Source organism: Quercus suber, unplaced genomic scaffold (assembly GCF_002906115.3).
Source record: "Quercus suber isolate HL8 unplaced genomic scaffold, Cork oak 2.0 scaffold_66, whole genome shotgun sequence".
NCBI lineage: Eukaryota > Viridiplantae > Streptophyta > Magnoliopsida > Fagales > Fagaceae > Quercus > Quercus suber.
In genome coordinates, this window is record NW_027069531.1 from 311,635 (window position 1) to 331,185 (window position 19,551).

A 19,551-nucleotide genomic window follows, 5' to 3' on the forward strand; every position below is an offset into this window, starting at 1 on the left:
ATTCAATATAGAAACCACAATAGGAAAAAATTTTGTCAACCAAAGTTTATTTGATTTTCCCCACGGTTTCTCGGCAACCAAACAGTAAAGATTCAGTGAAGAGAGAAACATACACAAAGGTTGAGGAAAAAAAAAACTGTTTGATCATATGAACTAATTAAGGACGCACCAATAGTTCCTAAGAGAAAGTTTTGGTATAGCTATTGACAAGAATGTACTGAAAACCCATTGAAGCATTTCAACATACAGGTTGTACGGAATAGTAAAAACCCAAATTAAGCAGAGAAAATCACTAACCTCGATAGAGACAGAAGATTGAAAAGGCTGAACAAAGCAGATCGGTGCTGGAAGTGAGGTTGCCAGCGAGGGAGATTGTTGAGGGAGATTAAAGAGGCTGCGTCAAAATGGGGCCAGAGAGGTTGGGCTGTGTGAGTGAGCGAGAGAGAGAGAGACTGAGGTGCGACTGAGAGAGGCTGAGGTGAGGTGCGACGGAGAGAGGCTGAGGTGAGGCTGGGTGTGCGATTGAGAGATGGTGAGTGAGAGAAGACGAGTTCTGGTCAGTGAGAGTGGAGTGGAGAGTGACTGTGAGAGAGGCGTTTAATTTGAAAATGCCCTATTAAAACTCGACTTTCAGAGAGTCGAGGTCCATGTGGACCAGCCAGGTGTCGTTAATTTCCACGTGAACGACCACGTCAACGCCAGGTGTCGTCTACGTGGACCTCGAGTTTTAGAAAGTCGAGTTTTGTTGCATGCCACGTGGCATCACGCCACGTCAAACCACAAAAACCGAGCCTCAAAAAGTCGAGGTCTGAGCGCAAAATTCGAGTCTCAGAGACTCGAGGTGTTACTAAGTGATATTGTTTGTAAACCGGGCCAACTAACTATATAGTTGGCTTATTATGGGTAATTACCCATTTCGTCCGGTATTAAGTCAAACATTTTTAATAGTCTAGAAATAAAAAATATATATATATATATATATTGGATTTATATATGGGTATTAGAATTGATTGAGTGTGATTGTGTTTATTCTTAAATATGTGATAAGATGATGTGGCATGTTGGGATTGGAGGGGTAAAACATGGGTTTTACACCACGTCCTTATAGAATTTAATCTCTAAATAAAATAGGGATGGAAAACATACTTTTAAAGCTTAGGAATGAAAAGCAAAGTTTTGGGAACTTTTTATGCACTCATAAGAATCCGATACATTTCGGTAATTTTATGATCCAAATATCCATTATCTTCAATTGGCGAGCTGTATGCGATTTCTTTTCCTCATTATATATATATATATATACACACGCACTAAATCTTTTGTTTATTTGTTGTTGTTGTTTACTTGCTATTGTTATTGTTGGTAGATATGGGCGGGTCTGAGCTAGTGTGGGTTAGGAGGTCACTGGGTATTCTACTATTGATGCCAGGAATTCTGGGTTGGGGAAAGGAAGGCCACTATGCAATTTGTAAAATAGCTGAGGTAAGTATATATGCATAGACTGTTTATTTTTAATTTTAGATGATTTTGGCATTAACATGTTTATGTGAAAAACCAGAGAAAGAAGAAATTTGTGAAGATGAGGTTGTAATTAGCCTTAGGAAGCAAACGATCAAACCCGCATAATATATATATATATATCTCATCAACGTATTTGCATTGTTTGTGGGTCTGCCCTGCTATAAGTTTTGTAGAGTAGAAATTTGATGAGGGGTGCACTTGATTTGTGGTGTTTCAGGGATATCTAACTGAAGACGCTGTAGCTGCTGTGAAAGAACTGCTTCCAGAGTCTGCTGGAGGTAATCTTGCGGCTGTTTGCTCCTGGCCCGATGAGATTCGACATAACTTTCGTTGGCGATGGAGTAGTGCTTTACATTATATTGATACACCAGATTTTAAGTGTAATTATGAGTACTGCAGTAAGTTTGCTTACTCTTTGTGGTTAAAAGATGCTGTTTTCTATGTTGATATGTTCAGGCTATTCTAGATTATATGAGCTTAAGCTTTACATTATGGAGGCATATGTTAGACTGTCTCAATATCATAGGCTATAACTTCTATGCTCTAAACAGTTAATTGATGATTTCTTTTGTTATGGTCTATACTACATATGTTTAATATGTTGTTTGTATTTATGCACAAAACTGATAGGAAAGAGTTTTCCATGATCATGTGGGGGGGTGTTTAAAAAAAAATCTTTTGAAATCTACAGATATTTTTGCAATTTGAAGCACGAAGTCATTCCAGTATCAGCTCTCAAGCCACTTAGGCTTTGTATGTTGCCACAGAAAAGTAAATTATGAGCAGAAGTTCCTCGATGCTGTTAGATTGGGTGTTTGTACATATGATGGTTATTGAAGTATATCATGTCACCAGAGAAAATAAGGGACAACATATCCTTCTGTGCTATATATTCTAATCTACTTTTGCACTGTCATGATTATTTTCTTTAACATAAATTCCAAATGAAATTGCTCTATGATTTTTATGTAGGAGACTGTCATGACTCTGCTGGACATAAAAATAGATGTGTAACTGGAGCAATTTACAACTACACAATGCAACTCGCATCGGCTTACCAGAATACCAATTTAAAATTGCATTGTAAACACTCTATATATATGTCACTGGAATCAATTGTTGCACATGATATAACATGATAGTTCCAAGAACTTCAATTCTCTTCCTTTTGTCAATCACAGACAATTTAACGGAGGCACTTATGTTCTTATCACATTTCATGGGAGATGTCCATCAGGTTTGTTCTTTCTACTGGCAGCTCAAAAACTTAAATGCAGTTTGAAGATACAAACTATGCCAGCAAACTAATTGAATCTGTAATGAACAGTAGAAATTTATTTTCTCACATTGTGTGTAAAATGGAACAAACAATAATCATATTTGTGAAAACCATCTGAGTGGTATTTAGAGTGGCAACAATTATTTTAACCTAAAGCACCATTGTTATTTTTTTATTTTTTATTTTTCCACCTTGATAAGGTGGGTTTAGCTTCAAGGGGTGGAGCAGGGGGAAGTCTCAAACAAGTGACTTTCATTTCATGACACATGGTCCTTAGCTTAGTGTGTTAACCCTTGTTCAAATTTAGCGTAAGTTCTTAAAAAATTCAGTAATATTTAATTTTTTAAGTGTGTATGTGTGTGTGTGTCTTGCTTGTATATTACCATAAGTCTATCTGATACAATCAATGTCAATGTAATGGTGTTTCTATGACAATCATGATTAAGAACAGTGTATATTATATGAAGAATGGCTGCAGAATATGATATCACAACTAACTGTGCGCATCTACCATAGTGAGCAGCCACTGGATTTAACTGCTAGTTTTTCTCAGTCTTTTTCTCCCTTTACTCTGTCCTTAAAGCTAAATTTTCTGTAAAGATTTTGTGCTGAGGAATTTAATATGTTCTCATGTCATCTAACTTCCTGCTTTCTGATGGAAGCCCCTACATGTTGGTTTCACTGGAGATGAAGGCGGGAACACAATAGTAGTGCGATGGTTCCGTCGGAAATCAAATCTCCACCATGTAAGTCTTAGTAGTCCTCCAATTGTGTACCATTTTCCATCTTTTTCTGCTTTTACTTGATAACCATTGACAATGTATTGGACAAAGAAATATGCATAAAATTTGACTAATATGCATAGGTTAGAATTTTATGCTCTAAGGATAGCAGTTTGCATACAACAGATAGCAAACTGAATAAATGTTGCAACATGGATAATATCTGTGCGTGCATGCACTTTTCTTTTCTATCGATTATTCTAGTCAATAATATTATTCAATAAAATTGGTTTTGTTCCAGGTATGGGATGACATGATCATTGATTCTGCTCTAAAGACATTCTATTGTTCAGATCTTGAAATCATGATTAAAGCCATTCAAAGGAACATTACAGTATGCTTTTCCTTTTCCTTTCTACATGCAATTTTGAATGCAACTGATGGAGTCATAGAAGATTAATATGCTATTACTTTGCAAATTCACCTATTCAAGAATTATTTTATTGGGTCCTCGTGTGAAGTCCAATTGAAGTGAAAGACGATATATTGAGGGGAAAATCTGTAATTTCTGCAAATTAAGAATATTTTGGTAATTTGGTTGAGTCTAGAATCTTCTAAGGTATTCTAAGTATCTTAGGTTTAATTACTTTGGGTCCTAGTATTTATTAGGTTTTATTAGTAGTCCTAATACTAATGGGAATCCTATAGTACTAGTACAAGTAAAAGTCTTTATATATATTGTGCTCAATGTATTCAAAGAAAAGAGAATGAGTTGATTAATAAAATTGAGTGTTTTGAGCAAAAGGCATGTTGGCCTTTGTTGTTTCTTTCTCTTCTTTTTTTCTAAAGTTACTGTTTACAAGTACGGTTCACACAGCCCCTAACAGCCCTAACTTCTCTTTAATTCTTCTTCTTTCCTAACCTTAAACCCACCGCAACTAAACATAGACAACTCCCTAATTTGTCCTACATCAAATTGGTATTAGAGCAAAATCCTATCACTAGTCTTTTGCCAAAATCTTCTTCAAGCGCTTGACAAAACTTACCATCTAGGATCATGTTGATGCACAAAGATGGTGATCTCAAGGAAGATGAGGAAGATGGATCTCTTCTCTCAATTGTTAGGCGTATTCAAGTTATACCCAAGCAAGAGGAGGATTGGAAGTGTACTTCAATATTTAGGACCATAGTGCTTTGTGAAACTAAAAGTTGAATGCTTATTATTGATGGTGGCCGCGAGATTATGTTGTTTCTGAAGCTACTGTTGAGAGGTTGAAGCTACCAATAGAACCACATCCAAAACCATACAAGGTAGCGTGGATAAATAGCACATTTATTCTAGTAATGAAACAATGCTTGGTTTCTATTTTTCTTGGGCAATATAATGATTCTATATGGTGTGATGTTTTTCCTATGACTGTGATTCATATTTTATTAGCTTGCCCTTGGCTTTTGAGATGTATATCATATTGAAAAGGACAATACATATAAATTTATGTTCAATAATGCATAAATTGTGTTAAAGTCTATGAGTGCAAAACAACTAGAACAGCTAAGGAAAAAACAAAAGGTCAGGCCTAAGGATGCTACTGAAACTCCAAAACAAAGAGCTATAGTGCCACTAAAGGGAGTTGGAGAGCTGGAGCAAGATGAGAATAAGTTTGATCATGGGAAAGTTGATACCAAGGAAGATAATGGTGTTCTTGCAATGGAGATCACAAAGGAGCATGGCGAGCATAAAATTGATCATGGAAAAATCAAGATGAAGGAAGATGTTGATGTTACTACCAAAGATCAATTCAAGAAGGATTTCAAGTTGAATAATCCTTTGGTTGTTGATTTAATCATTCCAAACGAATTTAATGATACAAGGGGAAATAAAGATTTTTCATTCTTGATGCTTCCAAAGGTGATTGAAGAGTTGGTGCAAGTTTCAAGTTTGAAGGTTCTTATACTTTAAACACTTTAAACCCAAGGTCAAGTTTCTTCAAACCGGAGGAGTATGATGGAGTCATGGAAGATTAATATGCTATTACTTTGCAAATTTACCTATACAAGAATTATTTTATTGGGTCCTCGTGTGAAGTCCAATTGAAGTGAAAGACATTATATTGAGGGGCAAATCTGTAATTTCTTCAATTCCTTCGAATTAAGGGTATTTTGGTAATTTAGTTGAGTCTAGAATCTTTTGAGGTATTCTAAGTATCTTAGGTTTAATTACTTTGGGTCCAAGTTAGTATTTATTAGGTTTTATTACTAGTCCTAATACTAGTAGGAATCCTATACTAACTACTAGTAAGAGTCTCAATGTATTCAAAGAAAAGAGAATGAGTTGATTAATAAAATTGAGTGTTTTGAGCAATAGGTACGTTGGCCTTTGTTGTTTCTTTATCCTTCTCTACTTTTTTTTTTTTCCCCTTATTTCTTATAAGGTTACTATTCACAGGTACTGTTCACACAGCCCCTAAACAGCCCTAACTTCTCTCTAATTCTTCATCTTTCCTAACCTTAAACACTCCACAACTAAACATAGATTTGTCTACATCAGCAACAGTTAAATACATCAGATGGCACAATTGACTCCAAAGTTAGACCACCTGATGTGAAGACAGTTTCCCCCAGGCAATACATGCATGAACATCTTTGCTAGCACAATCGCCTAAAACTCTTAGCCTGCACTTTGAAGCTCTTTGTTGAATTAATTCTTGTGCATTATATGCAGTAAGCATGAGCACTATGCTATTCCAAAACCAATGCTAAATAGAACATTCAATGGCATATGCTTTGTGGGTGCAAATGTTACAAGCTTTTGGGATTCAATGGGTTATGCCAGGTTCTGTGGTGAGTTTGGTGTCTTGTTGGAGTAATTGGTTGGGAAATTATGCTTCCGATGTATGGAATATGGTTCCTGGTTGTTTGATGTGGGTTGTTTGGTTGGAAAGAAACCGGCGCTCTTTTGAGAGTTTGGAGAGAACGCTTGATCAGTTACAAGCGATCAGCCGAAATACTCTTTTTGAATGGGCTAAGTGTTGGGGTTTTTCAAACTGTTCTTCTACTTTGGAGTTCTTTTCTACCCTTAGTAGTGCCTCTTAAGTTGCTTCTCTTATTCTGTTTTTAGTTGTTTTTGTTTGCTGTTTTTTTGTGTTCACCATCATGAACACCTGTAATGGCTGTTTGCGTTCTTCTTGTTGAATAAAAGTCTTATTACTTAAAAAAAAAAAAAAAAAAAAGATTTATCAGTAACAAGAACTGCTGTCTCACCAAAAAAGAAAGCATAAATGCAGTATACCCAAAAGACAGATTTATTAGGTTATTTCATGTAATTTAATTTAGAAAGGCAGTCAGAAAATAAAAACTATATGTTGATATTTTAATATCATTTCTTTTTTCATCATAATTTTCGTTTGTTATGGATTTGTGTCTGCTAACAGCCTTAACATGAGTGTGCTCTGTGAATGCCTGTGCAGCAGAGTGACACTTACCAATGCTTCTTTTTTTCTTTTTCTTTTTTTTCTTTTTAATTCCTTTCTTGTCTATAGAATGGTTGGTCCAATGAGATATCATCATGGGAAAACTGCTCACATAACGACACAGTTTGTCCGAACCCGTAAGTAAATGCCTGTACTCCTTTCCTGTTCCTTGGATTCTTTGTATTTATGTAGTTCTGTTTGTGATAATGGCTTTGAGATCTTTAATAACGTACAGGCTTTATAAGCACATTCACAGATAATATACTGGAGTAACATAAATACCAATGATGCAGAACTGCTACTTCCCTCATAGAGCCTTATTCAAAAAATAAATGTTACCTGTGCCTAGTAATTTACTTATTAACCATTTGGTTGGATTCCTGTGAAGAGGAAAAAACAATTATATATATATATATATATAGTACACAATGTGGGAGAAGAAGGGAATTGAATAAATCTATATTTGGTTGTGGTAAATTAATGAATGGAATAGCATACCAGGTTCTAATATTTTCCATTAATAGTAAGGAAAAGGGTGGGGTACCAGTAAAAAGGACAATATCAATATGAATAACTCAACATGGGATGAATTGAAATAAATAAGCTGTGGTTTCAAAACTAAGGGATGATGTGGCTTGCTTTGTTTAAATTTATTTTCTTAAATAATAATAAATAATATATATATAATCGAATTTGATTGACAACGCTTGTATAGTTATTTTTTTTTTCACTTCAGATAGAAGAAAAGAAATTAAATTTAGTTTTGTCTTATAAGGAATTAATACACTTGATCAGGACCAGGTTGCTTTTAATTTTTTCAGGTATGCTTCTGAAAGCATTAGTTTGGCGTGCAAGTTTGCATACAAGAATGCCACGCCAGGAAGCACTTTGGGAGGTATTTTCTCTTTTCAATTGATCTTTTACAGTTCATCTCTTTTGACTTTTGGTATATAAAATAATTAAAAGTTGGACTTTTTAGTTTTAAGGGACATAATTAAGCTAGCAATAAACTGCATTTATCTTGCCTGGTATTAACCCCACTGAAAAAATCGTTGCCAAAATTATAGTTCCCGAAAGTTATGTGAGGATTAAGTGTTTTAATTTATGCAAGTTATGGAAGTACGGAACCCTAATTTTAGCTTCTCTCTTCAGTCTTCACCTTGCTTTCATTTCCTCTGTGTCTCTGTGTTATGATTATTGTTTGGTAGAATAGTCCTTAAAATTTTTTGCCCAATGATGTACACCAAAATTTTATTGAGCGGTTTGGCATGGTTTTTTGATTCATTATTAGCCCTTTACTCCACCACTTTTCACTACCACCACAACCACAACCACATTCTACACTTCTTTTATCATATATGTATATAATTTATGCAAGTTGAAATTATTTAAGTAAAAAAATGGATATATATCAACACGCATAAAAAAAAAATTTAAAAAAATAAAATAAAGAATCTAAGCTGTAGAGATAAATAGGTATCCAGATCAATGCAAGAGAAAAACTTCAATAAAATGAATATGGCTCTATTCCTGGTGTAAAGGCTAGACTATTTTTTACATATACGTTCAGGTCGTCCCCCCCTCATAATACCAGTGGCAAACAACATTGAATGTGGTTGTTTGAAAAGAGCATACAATTACATTTATTATTATTATTATTATTATTGGACTTTTAATCACAGAAAAGATTATTTTATTAAAAAAAAAAAAAGATTGGAAGCATCCAATTGAAAATGTCTGGTGGCCAACCCTTTTATTTTTATTAATTGTTGCACATGGCCAGCACCAAATTAAGTTGGTGTGAAATGATAAAAAAAGCTATGGTTACACATCATTGCTTCCCGTACGTAACCATCTATCTGAAGTTGATTACGTAATTACCATTTCTGTCTGTGTCTCATAGTTTCTTGTTTGTGTTGTAGATGATTATTTTCTTTCAAGGCTGCCAATTGTGGAGAAGAGGCTAGCCCAAGGTGGGGTCAGACTAGCTGCTACACTTAACCGTATTTTCACTTCTCAATTGAAAATTGATGATGATAGACTACAAGAGTGGGCCAGTGCCGTCTAATATTATAGCATACGCAAACGTGAGAGTCGTTGTTGTTGAGACGACATCATGAGTCATGATGTAAATTATCATTTTTAAGCTTCTCTCAACGATGATGCCCTTCTTTCTGTGTACCAGAATATGCCCCAACCTTGCTTTAAATGGTGGCCATTGGAGCGGGTACTTTAAATAGTGGCAATTATAAACTTGTACTCAATGATTTAACTTGTATATATAACTCAGACATTCTGTTAACTCTAATTTCATCTTTTTTATGTGTTGTTAGTCATATAAAAAAAAATTGTTGGTATTTTGAGAGAATGGCCAAGTTTGAGGTTTTGGGGAGATGCTCTCCATTCTGGTTTGTTTTGTTGCTGTGTTTTGCTTTCATGATAGGGCCCGGAGCTCAGGGCTGGAGCAAAGAAGGTCATATTATGACATGTCGGATTGCACAGGTAACGTTGAAATTTTACTTTAATAATAATTTATTTACAGCATCATGAATGTTGAAAAGAGAAAAGTCTTATGATGAAGAAATTGATTCTTAATACTCTTAAAATAAAGTAAAATATACTTTTCAAATATATATATTTTTTTTGACGAGTACTTTTCAAAAGTTATTTCAAAGAAAATGGTTTTTGATCAAGCCATCAATTATATACTATAATGGGTTCCAAATAAACCACTCGGCTTATTTTCATTTCTATTTTCTAGGCAGTTGCATGGTTTTCAGACCCAGATCATTCAAAGAATTGGTAATGGGAGAGGTTTAAGGTTTTTAAAGTTGGATCGAGGTTCAACCGAGGTTGAATCGTGATGGTTTCATAATTAATTTAGTAATTAATTTAAATAAAATAAAGGTATTAAATTTGTAAATATTAGCAAAATTGACTAAAATATCTAAAAAAGAGAGCCAAACTTTCAATTAAATTTTCATGATATTATAAGGTTAACATAAAATAGTACATTATCAGGTTAATAGAATATAATATAACGTAAATAAGCATGAATAAATATTGTATAATAATCCTTCAAGTAGAAATTATTTATTAAATATAAATCACTTTTAAAATAAATTCATAAATAGTAAATTCCTATGCAAAGGTATTATTCTTGAATCACAAGTTAATTTAGCAGTGAAAAAAAATTTAGTAATATTTAATACATTGAGATAGAGGTGATATGGAAGTTTGGAATTATAAATCATGTAAATCTAATATAAATTTAATAATACTTCATATTAGCTCACAAGAAGCTTACCTGGTTTGTTGGTCACGGTGTCAGCCATAGTCCTTAAAGGGGGCTGTCTCAGGTTCAATATCTAGCAACGACTTATCAATTTTTTTTCAAATTAAAAACAATCAATTGACTTGGTTGAACTGGCCCATGGTTCGGCCGGTTTTTCGGGTTGAACCTCAGTTCACACAGTTCCCTCAAATCTATTACAAGTTTGGTTATTGCATATACAAAATTGGTTTCATGACCAGTTCACAGTTAAACTCAGACCAGCCGGTTGAACCAGCCTACGGTTCAGCCGGTTTTTCGAGTTGAACCTTAGTTCACACAGTTCCCTCAGATCTTCTAAAAATTCGATTCTTGCATATAAAAAATTGGTTTCATGACCGGTTCACCGTTAACCTAATCGAACCGACCGATTCGGTTCGGGTTTAAAACCAGGGGCAGTTGAAGGGTTAATGGAGGGAGCTTTTAACTGAATGTTCAAAGAAAGTGTTTTTGTTTAAGTTGTATGTATGGGTCAATAATACTCAATGGAAACAATTGAACCATGAGTCCATGACTCACCTTTTTCCCCATGGCCATAATTATCAATCTGTTTTTGTATCATCCTGTTGACTGGTTTTGATCATCTCTTATTATCACTTTATCATTGATGACTTTCCGTGAACTTTCTTTCTTCAGTTAGCTTCGCTAGGCTACCTAACATTGACGCAACTGTTTGGCATTTGGTTTTTCTACAATTGATTTCTTTTTCTTTTTCTTTTATTCTTTTGTTAATTATTTGGAATTGTAAATTTTTGCATGCTTCCTTTGCCTATGTGCTAAGAAATTGAATACCTTTGATTTATAGGCTCTAGTTGTTGAAAAATGTTAAAAGCGGTGAATAAGAAATTTTAACTCCTAATGTGTCTATTTGAATACGGTATTAAAGTAGTGAAAATTATTGAGTTCTACTTAAAAAAAGGCAAGAGAGAGAGTATATTTTATATATTCTTGGATTGGACTTTGGGAATCTGTGGGCTAGGCCCTTTTATCCAAATAATAATATTTTATTTATTATTTATTTTTTGAGTAAGTCTATACGCAACAGTTTATTTTGAACAGGTGTCTGTTCACCAACATTCATATTTATAGTCCATCTTTCATGAAATACTTTGATTAAGAAACTTTCCCATAGAAAATATTTGTATGCATGTATAAAGTCAAAGAGAGAGAAAGAGTCATAGTCCAATTCATTGAGCATGAAGACTGTAATGCTTCTTCTTTGTATTGTTGATTATTTTATTCTGGAAGGCAAATATTCGTGAGTCTCTAAGCACTATTGTATGTGTGATAAGGGAAATCTACTTTAAGATTGTTGGATATATATATATATATATATATATATATTAGAAACAATTTACTTTTGTTATTATGAAAATAAAAACAATATATATATATATATATATATAATTGTAGGGAGGCTAAAAATGAGTGTGCAGCCCAGCCCAACTTGATAAAAATGGGTTAGGTTAAGGCCCAATACAACTAATTTATAGAGGTGAATACTTTAGATAACTCCCACCACATTTGGTAGTCCCAGACTAGTAATTAGAAAAAGAGAAAAAGACAAGAACAACAACATAATTCAAGGGCTAAGTTAAGGAGAAAAATAAAGATTCTCATATTAATTTCTTCCTTAAGCTAGCCAAGGAGCAACAGTTCTATTGCTCATACTTCTAAATTTTACAATGATGACTTTCTCACCCTATGGCCTTTATTTCTCCCTCCTCACTTTTTCTAATCCCCTTTCTTGGAGGAGCATTCTTCCTTTATATAGGCTACTGGGGTTGCATCACAGCCTTCCACTTAGACTACTATTGATTCTTACTTGGATACTTGTCCCATCATTATCTTGTCAGTGGTGGTAGAGTAAGTTGCAAGCTATAAGGACACTGTTTATAGGTCATTCTGTCATTAATACAACAGGCTGAGGTAGTATAGTGCATTTAATGTGGAGGTAATGGGTGCTTTATTAGGAAGCTTCCCCCTTCCGTTGCCTACACATCTCTACGTCCTTCCTCAACCCCCATCTTGGTGGTTCTTGGGTTGGACCTTGGTCACCCAAGGGAAGCTTGCTCCTCAGCCTCCTCAGATGGGATACTCCCCTCGATTTTTGGTATTTGATTATCTCATTTGGATTAGGCCCAATCTAATGAACAGTGAGGCCTAATTGCCTCTTCGGGATGTTTTCATACAACATGTCTCTACTTCCCGGGTTCATCCCTCCTACAATAATCATAAACAAGAACACAAAAAGATTTAAAAGGCAAAAATAATAAATACATTAAGAAGTTTGTACAATAATTAAATAAGTCACAAATCAAATGTTTGAATCTGATTGGATAGTAATGTGTACAATAATTCCAATGTTTATTTTATAATATTTCTTTGGATGAAATATATGATACATGCCTTATTTGACATGCTTGAGTTTTTTATTGTTTATGAATGCACACGAGTTTGTTATGTGATCTTGCCAAGTAGCAAGGATAAGGCATTAAAGATGTTCATTAATTATAAGAATAAAATTAAGAAAATATTTAATGAATGGGACTAGTTCTTGATTGCCATAGAACTTTGCGCGCGGGGGGGGGGGGGGGGGGGGCTATCCTTTTCACCAATTATATTCTCAATGAGTTGCCTTAAAAGAAATTATAAATGATTTGCCTCCAAAGAAAACCACTAAGATACCTTGTGAATTATAAAAAGGTTATATGCCTTGCTATAAATTCTTAAATGTGGGGTGTTAAGAAAAGGTGTTGGTTCCATTCCTTAAAGGATAAAATTAGGACTAATAGCCATTGATTGTATTATGGTCATAATGGTAGTGCATGCTAATTTATAATTTATGAGAATATTATTTTTGATATGCATGGAAATTACTTAGAATATATTTTAAGTGTTATTCTTTCTTAAAAGAAAGTTTGAGTTTATTTTTAGTACCTCTCATGATCAAGAGTTGATTGAAGAGAGGTTGAACCTAAGAGTAGTAAAAGGACAAATGTCCTATTCATATGGTTCATATTTTCTAATTTATATTTTAGAATTTGAACCTAAAGGCTTCAAAGAAGCACTATTCACACATGAGGTGCCTCATTGGAAAAAAGAGTGTAAAAAATGCTTTAAACCCATCTTAGAAATCCATGCATAGTAATTGGTGGATCTACCACCTGAGAATTTGAGAGTTGATGAAATTATTGACTAGTATAAGGTGAAATTTGTTGTAGAGGCTACAAACAAAAGGAAGGTATGAGATTTCTTGAGGAGTTTATGGTTTATAGATAAGGAAACAAACTGTGCAGGCTTGTTAAATCCTTATATGGATTACAGCAAGCTCCAATGCAATGACATGAGAAATTTGACAATTTAAAGATGTCAAATGGGTTTAAAATTAATGCAATTAGTGTGTCAAGGATAGCACAAGAGGCCATCTTATTATGCGAAGAGCATATATAATTGGCAAGTCTCATTAATCTAAACAAACATGCATTGCTGGATACTTGTGCTTGTTCATATATATTGGTAGGGCAAGGAGTTATGGTAAGTTTGGACATATTCATCATAGACGTAGAACATGCTCTCAAATGGAAATATTTTTCAGATTATAAAACCAATTTGTAATCAATTTTTTAAGTGGAAAGCAAGTAAATTGCGTGTTTATTGGGGGGGGGGGGGGCAGGGGGGATTAAAGCCTATAACCTCAATGTTTCCAAGATAACAACCCAACCTAGTTGATTGGAGATCCCAAGATCAAGGTTCAAAGGGACCACTGAATCATGGCGACTAGTTTTATCACTATTAAGATAACATCTCCCAGCTATTCCTATGACGAAATAGTGATGCCTACACGTGCAAGCAATGATCAAGGTAAGCTTGGCTTTCAATAATTCTTATATCTTAAAAATCCAAGTGGGTATAACAAGAAAATAAGAGTCACCTATATAAGTGTGAAGTGAGCTGCTTCTATGAGAGTTCCAATGATGAATTCTCTAGAGCATGCCATGAAAATACTAGGATATGTTTAGGACCAACATGAACACAACCATAAGAATGAACTATGTTCAAAAAATGAGTTATGTGAATTATATTTTCTTGGTATACACAAACAGCTGAGCAGTTCAAGACATTATGTTCAATGGTTAGTTAGTATATCCAATAATCTTCCAAAAAAGAAGGAAATGAATAGAATAATATATGAGTTTATATGCTCATAGGTTTGACTTTAGGTTGGGTTTTAGGCATGTGTGGTTTGACTTTAGGTCGGATTTTAGGCATGTGTGGACTGGGCCCTCTTGTCCAAATAATTATATTTATTATTTAAATTTTTGAGTCAGTAAGACCATGCACAACAGTTTATTCTGAATAGGGTGTCTGTTCACCAATGTACATATTCATAATCCTTCTTTCATGAAACTACTTTGACTGAGAAACTCTCCCAAAGAAAATACATTTATGCATACATCTGCATAAAGTCAAAGAGAGAGAAAGTGACACAATTCAGTTCGTTGAGCATGAAGATTGAAATGTCTTCTTCTATGTGGTGTTGATTATTTTATTCTGGGAGGTAAACGTTAATGAGTCTCTAAGCCCCACTGAATGTGCGAGGGCCAATATCTGCCTTAAGAAGTTTGTGTCAAACACAAGAATCAATTAATTTTGCATCTTTCATTCTTTAGAAATCTGGTATGTAAATTATTTCATTATTGTACAGTTTTCCTAATTTAGTCTTTATTCTTGCTTTTGAATTTTTTGTGTTCTTGTTTATGATTAGGTCTATATATTATTCTTATTTGTATAATCACAAAATGTAAATTGTTTTCAATATATATCCAACACTAGTTACTTCAGTTAATTAAGTCTGTTTTTGTCAAATAAAAAACCCAAGATCAAATTTTGTGCAACTAAAAGAATTCATTAATGTCATGATTTCATGGTAAAAGACAATCATCAAGAAACTGAAATTATAGATTCAAATCCTATCAAATCTCTGAAAATAATAATAGTAATAAATAGTAATTATATTAAAAAGAAAAAAAATTTCAGTTTAATGAAATTAAAAGTTTTTTTTTTTTTTAATAATTTTTTTGGAAAATTAAAAGTTAGTCTTATTATTGGTGGAATATGAAGCCAAGACATTTTAAGAATGACTTGGTGTGGGCAGGGCCTTGTTTCAGAAAGATCAATGGCCCAAATGTGTTAAAAGGGGGTTACAAATCACCTAAATGTAGGTTTGGCCATTTGGGGCAACCTTGCTGGCTCCTACGCTTTTTCTGTGATCAGGTCCAATCCTATGAGAATAGTGTGTGGCCCAGAATTCATTCAATTAATCATTTTAGAGTGAGTGAGTACACAAGAACAAAGACATACGCGAGAGAGAGAGAGAGAGAGAGAGAGAGAGAGAGAGAGAGAGATGCAATCAAATGTGTAAAATCTCCAAGGAATAATTGCGGCTTCATCGTCCTTAAAAATAAGTAAATAACAATAAGTTGTACACCACAATCAATCAAACATAATGATGATGACTAACTAATTGCTACTACTTGCTTGCTTAATTAATAGGGTCTTCTAGGGTCTGAGGCATTAGAAGCTATTCAAAACTTATTACCCCTTAATGTCAATGGCGACCTGTCGGCCCTTTGTACATGGCCTGACCAAATCCGGCATTGGCATAAATATCGGTGGACAAGCCCACTTCATTTCATTGACACACCCGATGATGGGTGCACTTTCAATTATCAAAGTAAGCCAAATATTTTCTTCTTTTTGGTGATATAAGTATATTTGCAATTAATATATTTTTTTTAATTAAAAAAAAAATGTTTACATGGCATGGGGTTAGGGGACTGTCATGATCCGCATGGAGTGGAGGACATGTGTGTTGCAGGTGCCGTTCAAAATTTCACCTCTCAGCTTGTGCACTACAGAGAGGGAAGTGCTGATCGTAGATGTAAGGAAATCCAGTGAAACAAAATTTGATTGTATAGTTTGTCCTAATTAATTATATATAAGATTGTTTTGGTTTAGCAGTTCCATGTGTATATATATATATATATATATATTTGCAGATAATATGACTGAGGCCTTGTTATTCTTGTCACACTTCATGGGAGATATCCATCAAGTATGTGAGAATTTTAACATCTTTTTTCTTTGATAAAATTATCACTTGTCCAAAAAGATCATTTTTTTTTCTTGATTTCTCCAGCCAATGCATGTCGGATTTACAAGCGATGAAGGAGGAAACACCATAAATCTACGCTGGTTTAGGCATAAATCTAATCTGCATCATGTAAGCTGCCTAGATAGGATCTCCATAATAAGTGATAATGTATGTGGCTTTTTAAAGTTTTTTGAAAACTCTTCATAGTTTAAATAACTCTCTATTAACTTTATGTACAGGTATGGGATAGGGAGATCGTTCTAACTGCTCTATCAGATTATTATGAAAAAGACATGGACCTCCTCCAAAAAGACATAGAGGGAAACTTCACCGATGTAAGAGTAACTAATTAACTTCCTCACTAGCATTTAAGAAACAAGATTCATTTTTTTTTTTCCAATAATGAAATTAGTTGCTTTTGATTATTAACTATATAGTTACAGGGAATCTGGTCTTCTGATGTTTCATCATGGGAACATTGCGATGATATTCTTTCATGCGTAACCAAGTGACTCTCTCTCTCTCTCTCTCTCTCTCTCTCTCATACCCCTTATTCAGATTTATTTTTCAACATATGCTTCTTGCAAAATTTCTAAAAAATTAAAGATTAATGGCTATGTCATCAATAAATTTTTTAAATTGCAAGTTTTTGAAGTTTAAAACTATGTATAAAATATAATCTTATAGATCATATAGTAAATAGTATTTGACTGAAACAAAATTTGACATGTGTATTAAGAGCATAAAGAACATGTAATTCAATCGCTAGATTTAAAAATACGTAGTAATGTTTATTTTATAGAGTGAGGTTGTAGTCTTAGACTACAACCTTACTCAATATCTTTTTATTAGAGGTGAATTTTGACAAATCCATCATTGGATTACATCTTATTCTTATATTCTTCATACTTGCAAGATTTCTAGAAGATTAAAAATCAATAGCAATGTCATCAACAAATTGTTTAAATTGCAAATTTTTGTTGTTTAAACTTATGCATAAAATATAATCTTATAAATCATATAGCAAATAATATTCAATTGATACAAAATTTGACATGCGTATTAAGAGTTTAAAGAATATGCAATTTAATGATTAGATTTTAAAAATAAGAAGTAATGTTTATTTTGTTGTTAAACTTTGTTCATACATAAAACATCCTTTGCACATGCATGTAGGAATGCAAACACACAAACAACACAAATACACACGGATAACACAAACACACCCCTTAGCTCTTACAAATCACTTTTCAACATGGATTTTTTCCCCTTTCTTTCTTTTTTCCCTAATGGTGGCATATATGCAGGTGGGCTGTGGAGAGCATAAATATAGCTTGTAAATGGGGTTACAAAGGAGTTGACCCTGGTACAACTCTAGCAGGTATGCAAATTATTTAGGATTGTCCATTTGTTCCAATTTGTAATAAAAAAAAGAATATTACAATTTCGACCATCATCAAATTACAAAACAAATCAGGGCATAAAAAAGTGATTAACAGCTAGCCTTGTTTCAAATTAGGATGACATAGTAGTTAATTTGCATATTTTGTGTGCTTTCAGATGATTACTTCGACTCAAGGATGCCAATCGTTATGAAACGAATTGCTCAGGGTGGAGTTCGATTAGCTATGATTTTGAACCGCGTTTTTGGTGACACTGATGAAGGATTTGCAATAGCTACTTAAAGCAGTCCATCAACACAAAAATACTTGAATATTCATCATTTTCTTTTGTTGACCAGTAATTGCTTTTAACTGAACTTGTTAATAATTGTTAATTTGTATTTAATGACTGATCCTATAGGTTAGTCATTCATCCCCAGTTTAGTTTATAGATTCAAATAAAAGAACCTCTACTTCATTCAGATATGAAATCCTCCAGCATATGTACAGTCCATACATATAAGAAATAGAGAACACTGTAACAACTTCAAGCGTGGAATAACATTTTTTCTAATGATTCTGTAGTGCATTCCACAACAAATCATGATGAATAAATTAGCAGTAGTAGATTAGGTTGTTATTGTTTCAAATTTGTATTTGACAGGAGTTAGTTACTATTTTTTAGAATAATTATTATCTCATTATAAGAATTATTTATGTTGTGTGAAAGAATCAATGGAACTCAAGCAGAAAATTAACCCAAAAAGTCTATTCTTCCTCTCAAGTTTGGGAAGCTAGTCACCTCAAATTGAGTAAATTATCTTTAGGGATGGCAATTGCTACCCAACCTGCAAGTACCCGACCTGACCCGATCCTAATGGATCGGGTTTTACCTGACTCGTGGTCGGTTTGGGTTTTTAATATAAAACCCGAAGCAAGTTTAGGTCGGGTTCGGGTTTTAGTGATACCCGCCCCGTACCCGGACCCAGACCCAGACCCAGACCCGTTAAACTAAATTACCAAAAACCCTACTATATATATAAACTTATTCAGTCAAGACCCTAATCCTTTCCTATCTTATTCTCTCATTCTCATCTCTAAGCCGCCACCCACCTTCTCTCAATTTCCAGTCACTCTCACGGTCACAGCCACACGGCCACAGCCTTACCACTGCTCCCCTTAACTCCTCAAGCCATCACTCTCACGACCTCACCGCCGCCCCCCCTCAATCGCTCCCACTCTCCCTCTTTCTGCGCCTTCAATGATAAGTTCTTCTCTTTGTTGTTGCTGTTGTTGGATTTTTTTTTTTTTTTTTTTTTGCCATTCTTGTTTGGGTTCGTTAAGGTTTGGGACCTTTGCCTTTATTAGGGTTTGGGTTTGTTGCCATTCCTGTTTCTCAATGATATGCTCTCTCTCTCTCTCTCTCTTTGTGATTTATGTGTTTGTGTTTGTGTTTGTCTTAGGATTTGTGTTTGTGATTTTGAAAGGGAAAATTATAAATCTAAAATTATTGTGTTTGTGATTTTTGCGTTTATGTTTGTGTTTGTGATTTTGAAAGGGTGTAGACACTCGATTTTGCACCCATAATTTAATCAAGGAAGATGGCTAGAATGACCATTCATATATCTGAAATTTAGAGTTGCATTACATGCATTAATTCATTCATTTCATATCATAAAAATGATCTTA

At 34.0% G+C, this 19,551-nt stretch overlaps 2 protein-coding genes across 4 annotated transcripts; both read left to right on the forward strand.

Moving 5' to 3' along the window:
• Window positions 1-1,101: 1,101 nt before the first annotated feature.
• Window positions 1,102-9,314, forward strand: LOC112023690 (endonuclease 4). 2 transcript variants are annotated; one of them, XM_065772892.1, is made up of 10 exons: window positions 1,102-1,218; window positions 1,367-1,482; window positions 1,739-1,919; window positions 2,494-2,604; window positions 2,703-2,758; window positions 3,463-3,546; window positions 3,824-3,916; window positions 7,062-7,129; window positions 7,814-7,887; window positions 8,915-9,314. In XM_065772892.1, the coding sequence occupies exons 1-10, from the start codon at window positions 1,134-1,136 to the stop codon at window positions 9,058-9,060; spliced, it is 1,014 nt and encodes a 337-aa protein (XP_065628964.1). In that variant the 5' UTR covers window positions 1,102-1,133; the 3' UTR covers window positions 9,061-9,314. The 2 variants fall into 2 exon arrangements, with proteins under 2 accessions (XP_065628964.1, XP_065628965.1); XM_065772893.1 differs by having other exon boundaries at window positions 1,148-1,262.
• Window positions 9,201-18,451, forward strand: LOC112023689 (endonuclease 1). Of its 2 annotated transcripts, none has more exons than XM_024056306.2 (9): window positions 9,201-9,494; window positions 15,880-16,060; window positions 16,160-16,267; window positions 16,386-16,441; window positions 16,526-16,609; window positions 16,720-16,815; window positions 16,918-16,988; window positions 17,788-17,861; window positions 18,041-18,451. In XM_024056306.2, the coding sequence occupies exons 1-9, from the start codon at window positions 9,201-9,203 to the stop codon at window positions 18,163-18,165; spliced, it is 1,089 nt and encodes a 362-aa protein (XP_023912074.2). In that variant the 3' UTR covers window positions 18,166-18,451. The 2 variants fall into 2 exon arrangements, with proteins under 2 accessions (XP_023912074.2, XP_023912075.2); XM_024056307.2 differs by having other exon boundaries at window positions 16,924-16,988.
• The last annotated feature ends 1,100 nt before the right edge of the window (window positions 18,452-19,551 follow it).

Coding starts and splice junctions, on each gene's coding strand:
- LOC112023690 (XM_065772892.1), top strand. CDS start 1,134: ATGGAAAACATACTTTTAAAGCTTAGGAATGAAAAGCAAAGTTTTGGG. Junction 1,219..1,366: donor TAAGAATCCGATACATTTCG/GTAATTTTATGA, acceptor TATTGTTGGTAG/ATATGGGCGGGTCTGAGCTA. Junction 1,483..1,738: donor CAATTTGTAAAATAGCTGAG/GTAAGTATATAT, acceptor GTGGTGTTTCAG/GGATATCTAACTGAAGACGC.
- LOC112023689 (XM_024056306.2), top strand. CDS start 9,201: ATGGTGGCCATTGGAGCGGGTACTTTAAATAGTGGCAATTATAAACTT. Junction 9,495..15,879: donor TGACATGTCGGATTGCACAG/GTAACGTTGAAA, acceptor CTTAATTAATAG/GGTCTTCTAGGGTCTGAGGC. Junction 16,610..16,719: donor ATAAATCTAATCTGCATCAT/GTAAGCTGCCTA, acceptor CTTTATGTACAG/GTATGGGATAGGGAGATCGT.